The sequence below is a fragment of the Acipenser ruthenus genome, chromosome 2 (genome assembly GCF_902713425.1).
Source record: "Acipenser ruthenus chromosome 2, fAciRut3.2 maternal haplotype, whole genome shotgun sequence".
NCBI classification, from domain to species: Eukaryota; Metazoa; Chordata; class Actinopteri; order Acipenseriformes; family Acipenseridae; genus Acipenser; species Acipenser ruthenus.
The window spans coordinates 60,828,912-60,842,879 of NC_081190.1; the positions used below are offsets into that span (position 1 = coordinate 60,828,912).

The 13,968-nt window shown below is 42.2% G+C and overlaps 1 protein-coding gene across 1 annotated transcript in view; it reads right to left on the reverse strand.

The window, feature by feature from the left end:
* The window catches only part of snx25 (sorting nexin 25), a 67,453-nt gene that overhangs the window by 25,311 nt on the left and 28,174 nt on the right, over positions 1–13,968 (reverse strand). Inside the window, exons 6-7 of the mRNA XM_034015300.3 lie at positions 13,390–13,460; positions 7,178–7,368 (exon numbers count right to left, since the gene is read on the reverse strand). Of these exons, the coding sequence (XP_033871191.3) occupies positions 7,178–7,368; positions 13,390–13,460 (262 nt within the window). The remainder of the gene's footprint in view (positions 1–7,177; positions 7,369–13,389; positions 13,461–13,968) is intronic.

The window sequence follows — 13,968 nt, forward strand, 5'->3', positions numbered from 1 at the left end:
AATTGTGCTTATGGTATTTATTATTCCAGCAAAAATATTGTCTCTCATTGTGCCAATCATTATATTGTTAAAACACAGTCATAAACTTTCCAGCTGTTACAGGTTATAGATATTCCCTCTCTGTTAAAAACACTACTTTTGCTATGATTGACTGGATTCACAAAAACAACTGGTTCCTCATTGGCCCAGGCGATGGGTTTGTTCTGGTGCAAAACTTTGCAGTCTGTCAAGAAATGGACCCAAATCGAATGAGGAATGCACCAGACCAAGGCACATACATAAAAAAAAGATCTTTAACTGAGAAGCATGCATTTTAAATCCCTTGAAGTGCTTAATTATCTTGCTTTTCTTCTATCGAACATCACTAGAATGCAGCTAGTGCAGAAATGTTCCACAAAGAGAAACAAACCCCATGGTGAGGTTTATCTCATTAAAAAATGTTGTATTCCGACAGTAGTCCCCAGATCTTTAGTACATAAGCGAAGCGTTTCAATTTTTCATGTACAAGTCGTTTTAAATACAACTTCTTTATTTTTTTATGCCCTAATGTAATTGAGTTGGCATAATGCATTACTCCTGGGTCACCAGGAGACAAGCATTCCCCTAAACTGAGTGCAAGCATTTCAAAATGTGAAAGATAGTGAAAGTGGCCATTAATGTTAAATATCTGGATTAAAATAAAAGTACGTGTCACAAAGACGGCCGGAGTGGGTGGCGTCAGACCAGAAACAGGAACACAAACGACAGAGAGATGGGGTTTTGGTGAGGCTGAACGCGTGATCGCGTTCAGCATTTAATAAACAGAACAGAAAATAAAAGGTTGGAACAGACAAAAACACTGGACACGGCACTACACGCCAAAATAAATAGACATACAAAACGACTAAACGCTAAACAGACGGTGCAGGACAGACAGACGAACAAACACGGTGAGTGAAAACACGTTAACTATTACTTTTACTATTATTATTATTTTACTTCACCTCCGTCTCCAATCCCGTTCTCCACTCACCGAACACCAACCCTGACTGAACGAAATGTGCGTCTATATATACTATTGTGCTGGGATTCAATTACTAATTAATTATTCACTTGAATCCCAGCACGTGAATTAATTCTGTGCAACCCCGTGCTCACATATTACATTTAACCAGCACGTGAAGTGATTTGTGCTCTCCTCGTGCCTAAATACAAATCTACAATTTAAACACACGTGAAACACAGACCTGTTTATATCCCGTGTACCAATCTATACACCGACATTTACACACGCAACATACAACACATAACACAAATGCACACAGGGGCGGGGCGCTTTGCCACATATACCCCCCCTTGTGCGCAGCACACATGGCCTCAACGGCCACCTCCCCCCTTAAAAATCCAGCAGTCCAGGACAAAGTCTCGGGCTGGGAAGGGAGGCTTCAGTGGGCCCATGGCTGGCCATGCTGTCAGCACCCCTGCCGGTAGTGGCACGGCTGACAGCCTGTTGGTCCCGTCCTGCAGCGAAAAAGCTGCGGGGCAGGTGGTCCCCCGACCTCCCCCTTCTTCGTAGCCGGCAGCTCCCTCCTGTGGGGCTCCGGCCACAAGAACTCCTGCAGCGAAACTGCTGCTGGGGAAAGTGGTCTCCAGACCTCCTCCCCCTTCTTCGTGGCCGGCAGCTCCCCTTTCTGGGGCTCCGGCCACCGTACTCCCTGCGGAGGTACGGGCAGCAGAGGCAGCTCCTGCTCCTCTGCTCCGGGCGGTGGTGGAGGCAGAGGCAGCTCCAGCTCCTCTGCTCCTGGCGGTGGTGGAGGCAGAGGCAGCTCCAGCTCCTCTGCTCCTGGCGGTGGTGGAGGCAGAGGCAGCTCCAGCTCCTCTGCTCCTTGCGGTGGTGGTGGCGGAGGCAGAGGCAGCTCCTGCTCCTCTGCTCCTTGCGGTGGTGGTGGCGGAGGCAGAGGCAGCTCCTGCTCCTCTGCTCCTGGAGGTGGTGGAGGCAGAGGCAGCTCCTGCTCCTCTGCTCCTTGCGGTGGTGGTGGCGGAGGCAGAGGCAGCTCCTGCTCCTCTACTCCTTGCGGTGGTGGTGGCGGAGGCAGAGGCAGCTCCTGCTCCTCTGCTCCTGGAGGTGGTGGAGGCAGAGGCAGCTCCTGCTCCTCTGCTCCTGGAGGTGGTGGAGGCAGAGGCAGCTCCTGCTCCTCTGCTCCTTGCGGTGGTGGTGGCGGAGGTAGAGGCGATGGGGCTGATGCTGGCCACTCAGAGGGAGGCTGTGGCGGTGCTGGCTCCCTCTGCTGTGGCGGCTGGGCATGTGCACGCTGTGCTGCCTTCAGCAGCATAGCTCGAGGCTGCTGGGGGACACCAGCATCCTGCCCTTCTCCCCCCCAAAAATTTTCAGGGGGTTGAGCCTGTAACTCCTCCCCTTCTGGCTCTTGGGACGGCACCAGCAGGTATTCACCCTCTGCTGGTGGAGGTGGGACCAGCAGGCATTCTCCCTCTGCTGGCAGCTTGGGTCCTACGGCTGTGGAAGCCCCGACTTCCCTCTTTTTGGGCTGTGGACGCACCGACTCCTCCCTTTTGGGCTGTGGACGCACCGACTCCTCCCTTTTGGGCTGTGGACGCACCGACGCCTCCCTTTTGGGCTGTGGACGCACCGACTCCTCCCTTTTGGGCTGTGGACGCACCGACTCCTCCCTTTTGGGCTGTGGACGCACCGACTCCTCCCTTTTGGGCTGTGGACGCACCGACTCCTCCCTTTTGGGCTGTGGACGCACCGACTCCTCCCTTTTGGGCTGTGGACGTTCGGGCTCCCCCCACTCAGGCGTAGGACGTTCGGGCTCCTCCCACTCAGGCGTAGGACGTTCGGGCTCCTCCCACTCAGGCGTAGGACGTTCGGGCTCCTCCCACTCAGGCGTAGGACGTTCGGGCTCCTCCCACTCAGGCGTAGGACGTTCGGGCTCCTCCCACTCAGGCGTAGGACGTTCGGGCTCCTCCCATTTGGGCTGTGGACGCTCAGGCTCCTCCCACTTGGGCTGTGGACGCTCAGGCTCCTCCCACTTGGGCTGTGGACGCTCAGGCTCCTCCCACTTGGGCTGTGGACGCTCAGGCTCCTCCCACTTGGGCTGTGGACGCTCAGGCTCCTCCCACTTGGGCTGTGGACGCTCAGGCTCCTCCTCATAACTGCGGAAGGGACAGTTGGCGAACAGATGATCCTGGTCGCAGAGGAGGCACCCCGACGATGGCTTGTTACATCGCCGTGGATGCCTGGCCCTTAGGCGGCACTCCTCCTCCCTGTCCTTCACCTCTTTATCCGTCTCTGCCTCCCGCTTGGGCTGTGAAGGCAAAACCAGCAGGCATTCACCCTCTGCTGGTGGAGATGGGGACAGCAGGTACTCACCCTCTGCTGGTGGAGATGGGGACAGCAGGTACTCCTCTGCTGGTGGTCCTGCTACCTGGGCTGCTGTTCCATTTATGGTTGCCTCCAGGTAGCTGAGGACAAACTCCACACCTTCCTCCAAGGTGTTTGGGGTGTGTTCCTGCTGATAGGCCTCCCATCTCTCACTGTCCATCATCCACAGGGCCTGGACGACTATGGGCAGAGACTGGGCCTCCAGCCCAGCATTCTCCAGGAACCAGTCCCGCCATTTTGTGGCGTCTTCTGCCATTATATTTTTTTCTTTTTTTTTTTAAACAAAACAGTATTTGTAATCCCTTTTTTTTTTTTTTTTTTTAATCCAGACCCCTCCTGGTCTGACGCTTGGAGGCGCGGCTATCCCACGAAGACACCACGTGTCACAAAGACGGCCGGAGTGGGTGGCGTCAGACCAGAAACAGGAACACAAACGACAGAGAGATGGGGTTTTGGTGAGGCTGAACGCGTGATCGCGTTCAGCATTTAATAAACAGAACAGAAAATAAAAGGTTGGAACAGACAAAAACACTGGACACGGCACTACACGCCAAAATAAATAGACATACAAAACGACTAAACGCTAAACAGACGGTGCAGGACAGACAGACGAACAAACACGGTGAGTGAAAACACGTTAACTATTACTTTTACTATTATTATTATTTTACTTCACCTCCGTCTCCAATCCCGTTCTCCACTCACCGAACACCAACCCTGACTGAACGAAATGTGCGTATATATATACTATTGTGCTGGGATTCAATTACTAATTAATTATTCACTTGAATCCCAGCACGTGAATTAATTCTGTGCAACCCCGTGCTCACATATTACATTTAACCAGCACGTGAAGTGATTTGTGCTCTCCTCGTGCCTAAATACAAATCTACAATTTAAACACACGTGAAACACAGACCTGTTTATATCCCGTGTACCAATCTATACACCGACATTTACACACGCAACATACAACACATAACACAAATGCACACAGGGGCGGGGCGCTTTGCCACAGTACGGTATGACAAAAATTATTCCCCAGAGATGTTCAAATAAAAGAGATGGTTAATATTGTGCAAACCTCAACTCAGCAGAGCTTCTGTCACAGTAACTAAGCTACAGGGCTCTGAAAAGCAATAACGTAGTGCAGTACTCTCTGCGTATAGGAACACCTCCTAAGAGAACACCCTTGAGGCAAAACTGATTTTTCCCATTGTAAATTCTCCGCCTAACAGAGCAGGAACTTTGCTTAAAAGAACACCTTTTTGGCACCGCTAGCGATTCGTTCACAACTGATACAGTACTGTTTTGTAACTCATCATCATCATCAAACGTAAATTCAAATGGTCTTGAGGCACACTGATTGCTTTATTCAATCTTTCAAGAACCGGCGTCATTTAATATTGCCTCGCTTTGTATTCTGATTTCCACGAGTGCACCTCATCGCTACAAAATGACACGTAAACAAACACAGAAACGCATCGCTGTTTACCTTGCTACAAAAAGTTGGTATTTGTTCGAGCTCTTGAAAAAAAACGGAATCAGTTTTCCATAATTTTGAGCATGTCTTGAATATTGGTCCTGTAAATGTATTCATAATTAATCTAGAGCTGCTTCTGCATTTTTTAATGTGTGTAGGGGTGCTGTGTTAATTTAGTTTGACAGCTAGTTTATTAACATTAGTTCGTCTGTTACTTTATTATTATAGCTTATTGCTTTTCTCGTACTCTATTCTGTTCATTTCATATTTTGATGTACGTGCATCATGACAATTAATACATATTTATTTATTGATTCATATTGTGTCTAGTGGTCAACTCTGTCTTAGAGAACACTTCGGCTAAGAGAACACTTTGCTTGCTTCCCGAGGGCTGTTCTCTTAGCCAGAGACTACTGTACAAAGATTGTGGATAGGGGTCTACCTAATTCGTGAAAATCTGGAAATTGAGGGGTCACCGCGAAATTAACCTCTTTTAGGGGCCAATGTATAACAGACTAGTGCGGAGAGAGAAAAAAAAGACATACTTTTAATTTAAATGAACTACTGCACAACGCAAACTACGTATCTTAATTCTGTAGATAGGCTTTTTTTATTATTCCTTCGCTGTCCTGTGTGCATTGCACTAAAAAAGTCCTTAGACAAATACCATTTAAAAAAAATACTCCAAAGCGGTTAACTTTCTTGTTTTCTGTTCACATGACAACAATGTTTTAAATGAGCCTATCAGTGTGTCTGTACTGACTTTTCTGTGACCTGTACTGTACAGTAGGAGGTGGGACAAAGTCAGTGTTGCATTGTTATTTTGATTTAGAAAGCTAAAATCGAGTTTTTAGCATTGGAGGTAAAATACCAAAAATGGACAATAAAGCAAAAAAAGCAAAGTGTATTTCAGCTGAGGATCGTGTCAAGAAATTACCCAAAGAAACTTTACATGTAGATGGGGGTAAATTGTTTTGCACATCTTGTAATGTGACTTTGGAGAAAATACGACTGATTGCTTTTTAGCTTCAGAATCAAACATTAACAAAAGGCTACTACAGAGGCTGCTAAACAGGATGTAAAACAAACAGCTTTCAGAAAACAAACTTGAAAGTCAGCGCAGACCAAAAGTATTCCTGTCGGTTGTAGCCAAGTTAAATCAATACTATGGGTACGATCCAGCACAGCCACCTCGCTTCAAACAACCTGCTGCTTACTTTTTAAACACAGTTAGAATTTTAGACCTGAACAGGCACGTTTTCTTTGTTTTGACTCAGTACTAATAAAAAAATTCCTGGATGGGAACGTGCTGCATATACTGCCTTTATTAAAGTATGCCAGATGCCCTTGGGTAACCAAGTTTTGGGACTGTTTCTAATCGATCTCCACATCTGTATAACTTGGCAAAGCGTTGCCTTACACTTCCAATCAATTCAGTAGATGTAGAATGTGCAGTCTCAATGTATGGACAAGTCTTCACAACACAGACACAGAATGTTGTCAGCAACTGCTGGGGGATGTTGCATGCTTGCCTTTAACAAATGGCGGTACTCTGTTTTAGTAAGGAAGCAAGTACCAATATTTTTACTCTTTTATAGTGCTCTGAAATATTACTTACTTGGGTTTATTTAATGTTTAAACAGGTCAGCAAAATCCTAATTTTATTCCATAACCTACCTGGGAAAATTATGTAAATTCTCTGTGATTTAGTAGACCCCAAATTATGGGGCATTAAAAAAAGCAATGACATGGTAATAACTGGGTAATAACCTTCTGATCCTATATAGTATCGACTGCTGGTATGTGTGTAATTACGGTCAATGGTATATGCAATGGTATTACCAGGTAGTTACCACAAGTAACAAGATGCTTTTCATATGGTACTATTCATGTCCTGTAATATAAAGTTCCACCCAATAATTACAAGTAATGCAGAGCACAGCTGAAAAAAATGTATGTTGGAGTATGTAGAAACAATATGTGAACTGAGCAGAAGAACATCAACATGTATATATCCTTTCCTCCACTATCTGAGCAGCCAATTCTAATCTGCCTCCCCCCCCCCCCCGCCCCCGCCCCCGCCCCCGCCCCCGCCCCACTAAAATGAGGAGCTATCACAGGTTAACTCCTGCTAATTTATTAATGAGTCATTTAGCAGACGCTTTTATTCAAAGAATGCTTTCACAAAACAAACACTGTGACATCCCATATCCCTGTCAGCACTCCACTGCTGTGGTGACCCAAGCACTTTCCTGTTCGTTTTGTGAAAGCCCCCCCTGCAGAGAGGCTGTTTCCATCAGTGAGTTTCTTACCCTCGGACTCTGGTGGCCTTCTGTCTCTTCGGTAGCCCCGTCCTCTTGCTGGTCATAAGCAGGGCCCCCCAGCATCCTTATCCGTTTCTCGCACTGCTTCTTAGCCACAGTCAGTTGGTTGATGTACCGCTTCATGTTACGAGCCCTCAGCAGGTCTGCCTTCATTGCGGCCGTCTCTTTACCTTTGCTATCTGCAGAGAGAATGCTTGTTTAGGAATATATATATATTTTTTTTTCTTCTGAGGAATCCTAATAAAGGTGCATTTATCATACTAACAAAAAACACCACACCATAAATTAAAAACGCTGACAGCGTTAAATAAGCCTGCAAAAACATTCTGATTGTTAAAATTGATAAACTGGATTTGAACTGCTTTTACTTAAGTTAATTGAGCTTGCAAGACATTCAAGATGGAATTACCTTCAGCAGTACCAAACACTGCAATCCGTGCAATGCATAACAATGATGTACTAACCGGATTGGACTGGTAGATAATCCCCTTAACCCCCCCCCCCCCCCCCCTAAAAAAAGTCAAATTTGTTCTTGCTATCCCCCACAGCGACAGCATCAAATCTCCTGGCTGTGCTCAGCACACAACCGTTGAAACAGTCAGTAGATTTTAATGTCCTTATTTCCTGTTGCTCTGCCATTTTCTGCACAAGCAATACTGAACAGGGAACTGCTATAAGCACCAAGTGACAATGACCTGAGCTAACAGCAAATTAACCAATAGCAACTATATCAAAGCAGCACTGACCCTGCTGAAGCTATGGGAATGGACACAGCCTGTTTTCTAAATATCATTGCCCTGCAGGGGGCAGCAGTCTGACAGAATGTTGCTCATGCAAGCATGAATTGAATATACCATAAATTAGAACTGTATATAAAATCAAGTTCTAACCTATTTATTTCCAGTACAGTACACAACCTGGAACTCAGTACCCACACATCATATTTTATAGCAGTTTCTCCCATTCCAGGTTTTAATATGTGCTTAATTAGCCCCAGTGTATAGGTAACAAGCTCAGGTGTGTCTTATTAAACTCATACTGTAGTAAAACCAGGAATGGATCAATCTGCTATGCAATGGGAGTCTTATTGCCATTCATGCTATTATGATGTTGAGATAAAAGTCACAATGAATAGGCTACAGCAGATTGTGTAGACCAGAAGGAGGGGATGTTATGAGCATATAGCAGTAATACAGTAATGGTAACTGAATCGACTATAATTGGCCTACTTGCATAATTGCAAACGTATAAAATAAAAAAGACCAAACTAGACCTAGCAAATCACACATATGCACTGAATATGAATCCAATATTTCAAATCATTAGGGCTTTATCTTCTAGAAACCAAAGTCACATGACCACCATATGGCAGGTCACAGGTTAAATAGGTTCATAATTCCAGCTACTGTTTGATTTTGTCCAAGAAATTTATATAACACTGTGAAGTAAGCTTCTTAAATGGTTTATGAATGGCAGAGAAGGAAGTACAAAAACATAACACTCCCCTTACAGGACTTTGTACATCAGAACAGTCAATTAGCTATGCATGAGCCAAGCTGCAAATATACAGGTCGACCGAGAGGACGGGGAGGACAGGGAAATTTCCCAGGGGCCCAACGCCCCGAAGGGGGGCCCTGATGAAGGGGGAACTTTTTTTTTTTTAATATATATAAAATATTTTAAAACAACTAGCCCTGCACAAGACCCTTTGCGTTCCCACCACCACATTAAAAAGAAAAACTCCAGTACTGCACACCGAGCCGATGTGCTTCTGTTGTATAATGATTGTGTATCCAGGCGCTGTCAAACACTTCCTTTCACACAATGATTTGAACTTTCACATTTCATATTTTACTACACCAAAAAGATGAAAAAAAGGCATAGCAATTCTATGTATTTTTTTTTTTTTTAAAGACTTTTAAAAACTTTAAAAGAACCCCAAAGTTGCACAATATATACCACAGTATGAATTATTCTATTATTAAGATCTATAATTTGCTCAAAACAAAGTGGTGCAGCAGTTTGTTAGAAAAACTGCATTATGTAAAATAAATAAAGTACTTTCTTCAGCTGGTGGTAAACACAATTAGAGAATGATCGGTTATATTGCTTAAAATACAAATATATTTACCAATACAGGCTATTAGTTAAGAGCAGAGATGAGTGGTTTATTTTTGGCACGGGATAAATAAAATAGTGTATAGCAACACCATTAAAATGTAGTTTATGCTAAAAACGTATGTTATTTGATGTTAAGTAAGCTTCCAATTAATGACTATTACACGTGGAGTTTGTACAAAAAAAATATTTATTCACTTTGAGAAAGCGTAAACTATCCTGCTGCAGATTTTAATTGAGATATTGAAACTTCTACGTGTCGTTGACAGTTTCCTTCAAACCCATTATCAAAATACTGTATCGGTTGAAATGATCTTCCTCAGACACTGCTAAGATTGTATCTATCATTGCTTGGTTTAGAAGCTTGGTTTAGACTACAGTATACTACAGAGTCGGATGAATATAGAACCTTGGGTGGGAGGCGGCAGCGGGACATACCAATCCTTCCCCGGGACCCATGACGGCTCTCGGCGGCCTTGCAAATATAGGTACTGCTCATGTATTACAGAAGTATTACTGACTATCTTACTTTAACTGCAAATTAAAAGTCACCACCCTTTCCATTATAGAGAAGATAAGCCAGTACTGAAATTGCCTGTGTGAGCTCAATATTGTAACTGCATTCTACTGGAGGAGGAAGGTCAGGTCCTGGAATTGTTGATTTAATTGTATGGTGTTTTAACTATCTAGCATTGTGGGACAACAGAAGATCTACCTTTGCACAAAGCCTGCCTATTAAAGCTTTATCAAAAATAAAATGCTGATCATAGTCTAGGCATGAGGTACAAAAGAAATAATTAAGCGAACATGTACAAAGCTGATATTATTCTGTGGCAGTCACGAATCTTAAACACACGCAAACTGGCTTCTCAGAGCCCGACTAACACCTGCCAACAGAGCACCTACTGTGCTTCCTCTAAATCATGCCTATAGATCTTCACCAAAACTCACAGTTTTATATAAGACAGAGTGCATGTCAGAGATTCCATTTGGAAAACGAATGGATCAGACACATTTTCTTCACAATCACACTGCTTATACTGGAACGACAGAAGTCTGCTTCATTTAAGATCCAACAGCTTGATAAACCATCTACAGCCAGCACTGCCTGCGAATCCTGCGCTTGATCATGATGTGATCTAGACTGATTACTACTCAGATGCAGCTCCGATCCAACCGCACAGATTCAAAAAGCATTTACTCAAGGCAGTGCAAAGTTTGGAAGGAGGAAAAACAAGTGGTTACAGAACAAATGAGACACAATTAAAGTATGAGCTGTCAAAGGAACATACTGGGCTCCTGCATATAAAGTTTTACAACATTAAAATGTTGTTTTTTCTAATGCAAATGCTTCAAAGTCCACTTAGTGGTCTGTTAGGTCACATTCATTTGCATGGTATTTAGATTTTAGGAAGGTATTTTCCCTGCAGTCTAAATCCTGCCATTCCCCACTATATGCAAAATGTGATGCAAGAATAATGGCTATACAATTCTTTAGCATATCAAATCCCTTTTATATTCATTTACAAACTTAACCAAGTCATATTTGATTTGGTAGTGCTATCTAGTAGTGTTTTTTTTTTTTTTTTTTTTGCTTTTTCCAGAGCTAACTAGTCCTCAAGGATACACTTGACCTTTGAACCCTAGTTTGTGAGGGAATGCGTTATAAATCCCAGAGGACTCTGTATTGATTCACCAAGACTCGTATTTTGTGCTAGTGCATTTGACAGTTATTGATGAATTCTAGCTAAAATGTCAGTCTTCTGAATAGATAGATAAATAACAACTAGGGTGTTGATTGTTTGACATGTCTGGCTGTGTGGAAATTTGCTGAGGCTTTTCCTTAATTTAAGACATTTTTCAAGCACCAAAGGTTGGCAGTCTTTGTATTACAGAATACAATTTCACCTCAAAAACGGTTTGGTTAGAACTAAATATCAGGGTCATTAAACAGATTGTGCAAGATCACAATCAATAGCAAAATGAAGAAAACACACACACACAAAAAGAACATTCAGCACCTTTGGCACAAAAGCCCAGCAGATACAGCTATCTATTATTCATTAATCTGAGCCCTGCTTGCTTTAAGTAAAAACATCATATCAAAAGGATGCTTCCCGTTTATACTATATAAGGTGTATAAGGTGATACCTTGTAACAATTGTAAGTCGCCCTGGATAAGGGCGTCAGCTAAGAAATAAATAATAATAATAATAATAATAATAATAATAATAATAATAATAATAATAATACTCTAGACTCAAACTGGCATATCGTTTCTGGCTTTCAGCTCTAACAGAGTAATGATGTAGTTGAACATTTAGCTTTTTGCTTTGTGTTTTTATCAGCCAGGTAATGGGATTATATTTGGACCACAAATCCATTTTGCAACCATCCTGAGAATCAATACACACAGAGTGCTGAGGGCTCTGAGTACAGAAATCACATTAAGAGGAGGGTTTGGGGAAAGGATGATAGGAGGAAGACCAACAGCAGGGACTTTGCGTGTGTTTCTTACATTTCCCTTTTCTCTGTTTTACAAGTCGCTATTTTATTTAGTTTATCACAAGCTCAGCATTAACTTTTCCTTTGGTTTCATTGTCAGTGTGTGAGGAGAGAAAACAGAAAGTTGTTTATAGGTGTATCTGTTTCTTATGTATAGGTAATGTTAATAAATTGGTGACTATTTCTTGCCAGCAAATATTTCATGTTTTACAGTATTTTGTTTCCCTATGCTTTACCATATCACTGGGGCAGCAGTGTGTGGAGTAGTGGTTAGGGCTCTGGACTCTTGACCGGAGGGTCGTGGGTTTAATCCCAGGTGGGGGACACTGCTGCTGTACCCTTGAGCAAGGTACTTTACCTAGATTGCGCCAGTAAAAACCCAACTGTATAAATGGGGAATTGTATGTAAAAATAATGTGATATCTTGTAACAATTGTAAGTCACCCTGGATAAATGTATGGTACATGAATTATAGTAGACTCTCGCTAATCTGAACCCCTGTAATCTGAATTGAGCTACAGTGCGGATACATGGAGAAACCAAATTTCCATATCAAAATGCTATGATGTATGTTAAATATTTAAAGATTTCTCTATTTTTATATTCAAAGGTTTGCTACTAATTTGTGAGAAAATATTAGTTTCAGATACATAAAACAAAGACTGGATATGGCATTTTTAGTAGGGTACAGATTACAAACAGTAAACAGAACAAATCACTAATCTGAACAGGGACCAGTATACATTTTGCAGTGCAATGCACTAAAATTACATAACAGTGTTTACACCCTGGTAGATAGTTACTCCCTTATCAAACACGAGAAAACCTGAATAAACTAATGAAACAACTTTTTTTTTTTTATGACAGTACACAGAGAATCTAAGTACATGGTTACCTAGATCATACCAAATACATTGAATTACAAATGTCTTAAATCAATTAAAGATAGCAGTACAGCTACAATGGCATTGCCTTATGTCAAATGTCACTTTAATTAGTGGAGTACTATTGATTTAGTACCTTTTTGCGTCACTTCTAAAACTAAAGGTGCAAAGATGATATAATTAGGCAATGAAGAAAGGTTATGTTTTATAAAACATAGACATGTGTTCCTTCTTTAAGTAATAATTCTATAGGCTTCTAAAATAAATGAAGATTGAATTGAACACGAGTTATGTTGTATTACAATTGTAGCTCTATACTTAAACATATGGAAAATGTTTTTTTCTAGACTGTAGAGTCCGATCGTACTGTACATATCTGAAACTGATTTTTAATAGATCTGCTGGAGTGAAATTATATCACTACCAGTATCATAAGATTAGTTTTTTCAGATTTCAGCTGTGTTACTGACATTGTTGGCACTATAAATGTATTAGCTTAAGTGAATTCAATCTTGCTTAGCTATTGAGCACAGCCCATTTTCATACAGCACTTTGTGTTTGGCTTAGCTCCCAGCATAATAATGTTTTACTACAATAAGTCACTTACACAGTCTCATGGCAATAAGCAATGAACAAAATCAGCTGCAGCCCAGCTGTTTCAAATTGCAGCCAAGCTCTAAACAGATGCCTTACCTTTCTGCTTCTTCAAGTGAGGCAAGCTGCTGATTGTAGTTGCTTGAATTACTTCAACAACAATCTGGTATCTGTCAAGAAAGAAACACATATCATCTATCTAAAACATCATTTCTTTAAGCCATTAGCTATACTGTGTTTTTTATTTCCCTTTTGTTCTGTAAGTGATTTCCATTGCTCTTGTCTGGTATCAAAACAAAAGTTATTGTATGGGTGGTATTGAAGGAAGGGGAAATGTAAGACTTTCCTGAGCCACAGGGTTATTTGACATGTATAGACAGAGGCACTTCTGTGTCCCGAAGCACATTACAGGTTGAAGAGGCCAACTTTACTACTGTACATCAGACTTAATTTCAGCTATGCGATTGCGGCTAGACTAGCCAGCAGCTCAAGTTAGCACTTAAACACATTGTTAAAGACGCTGAAGTTGAATACTGTTTGAAATTATAATTAATACATTCTGATGGAATGTACAGCAGTCCCTGCTTCATTTGTTTTAAGATTTTGCTATGTTAGGGCTATCAAAATCTTAATAACAACAACAACAACTTCAAATGAATTCCTTAAGATCTGGGGCCT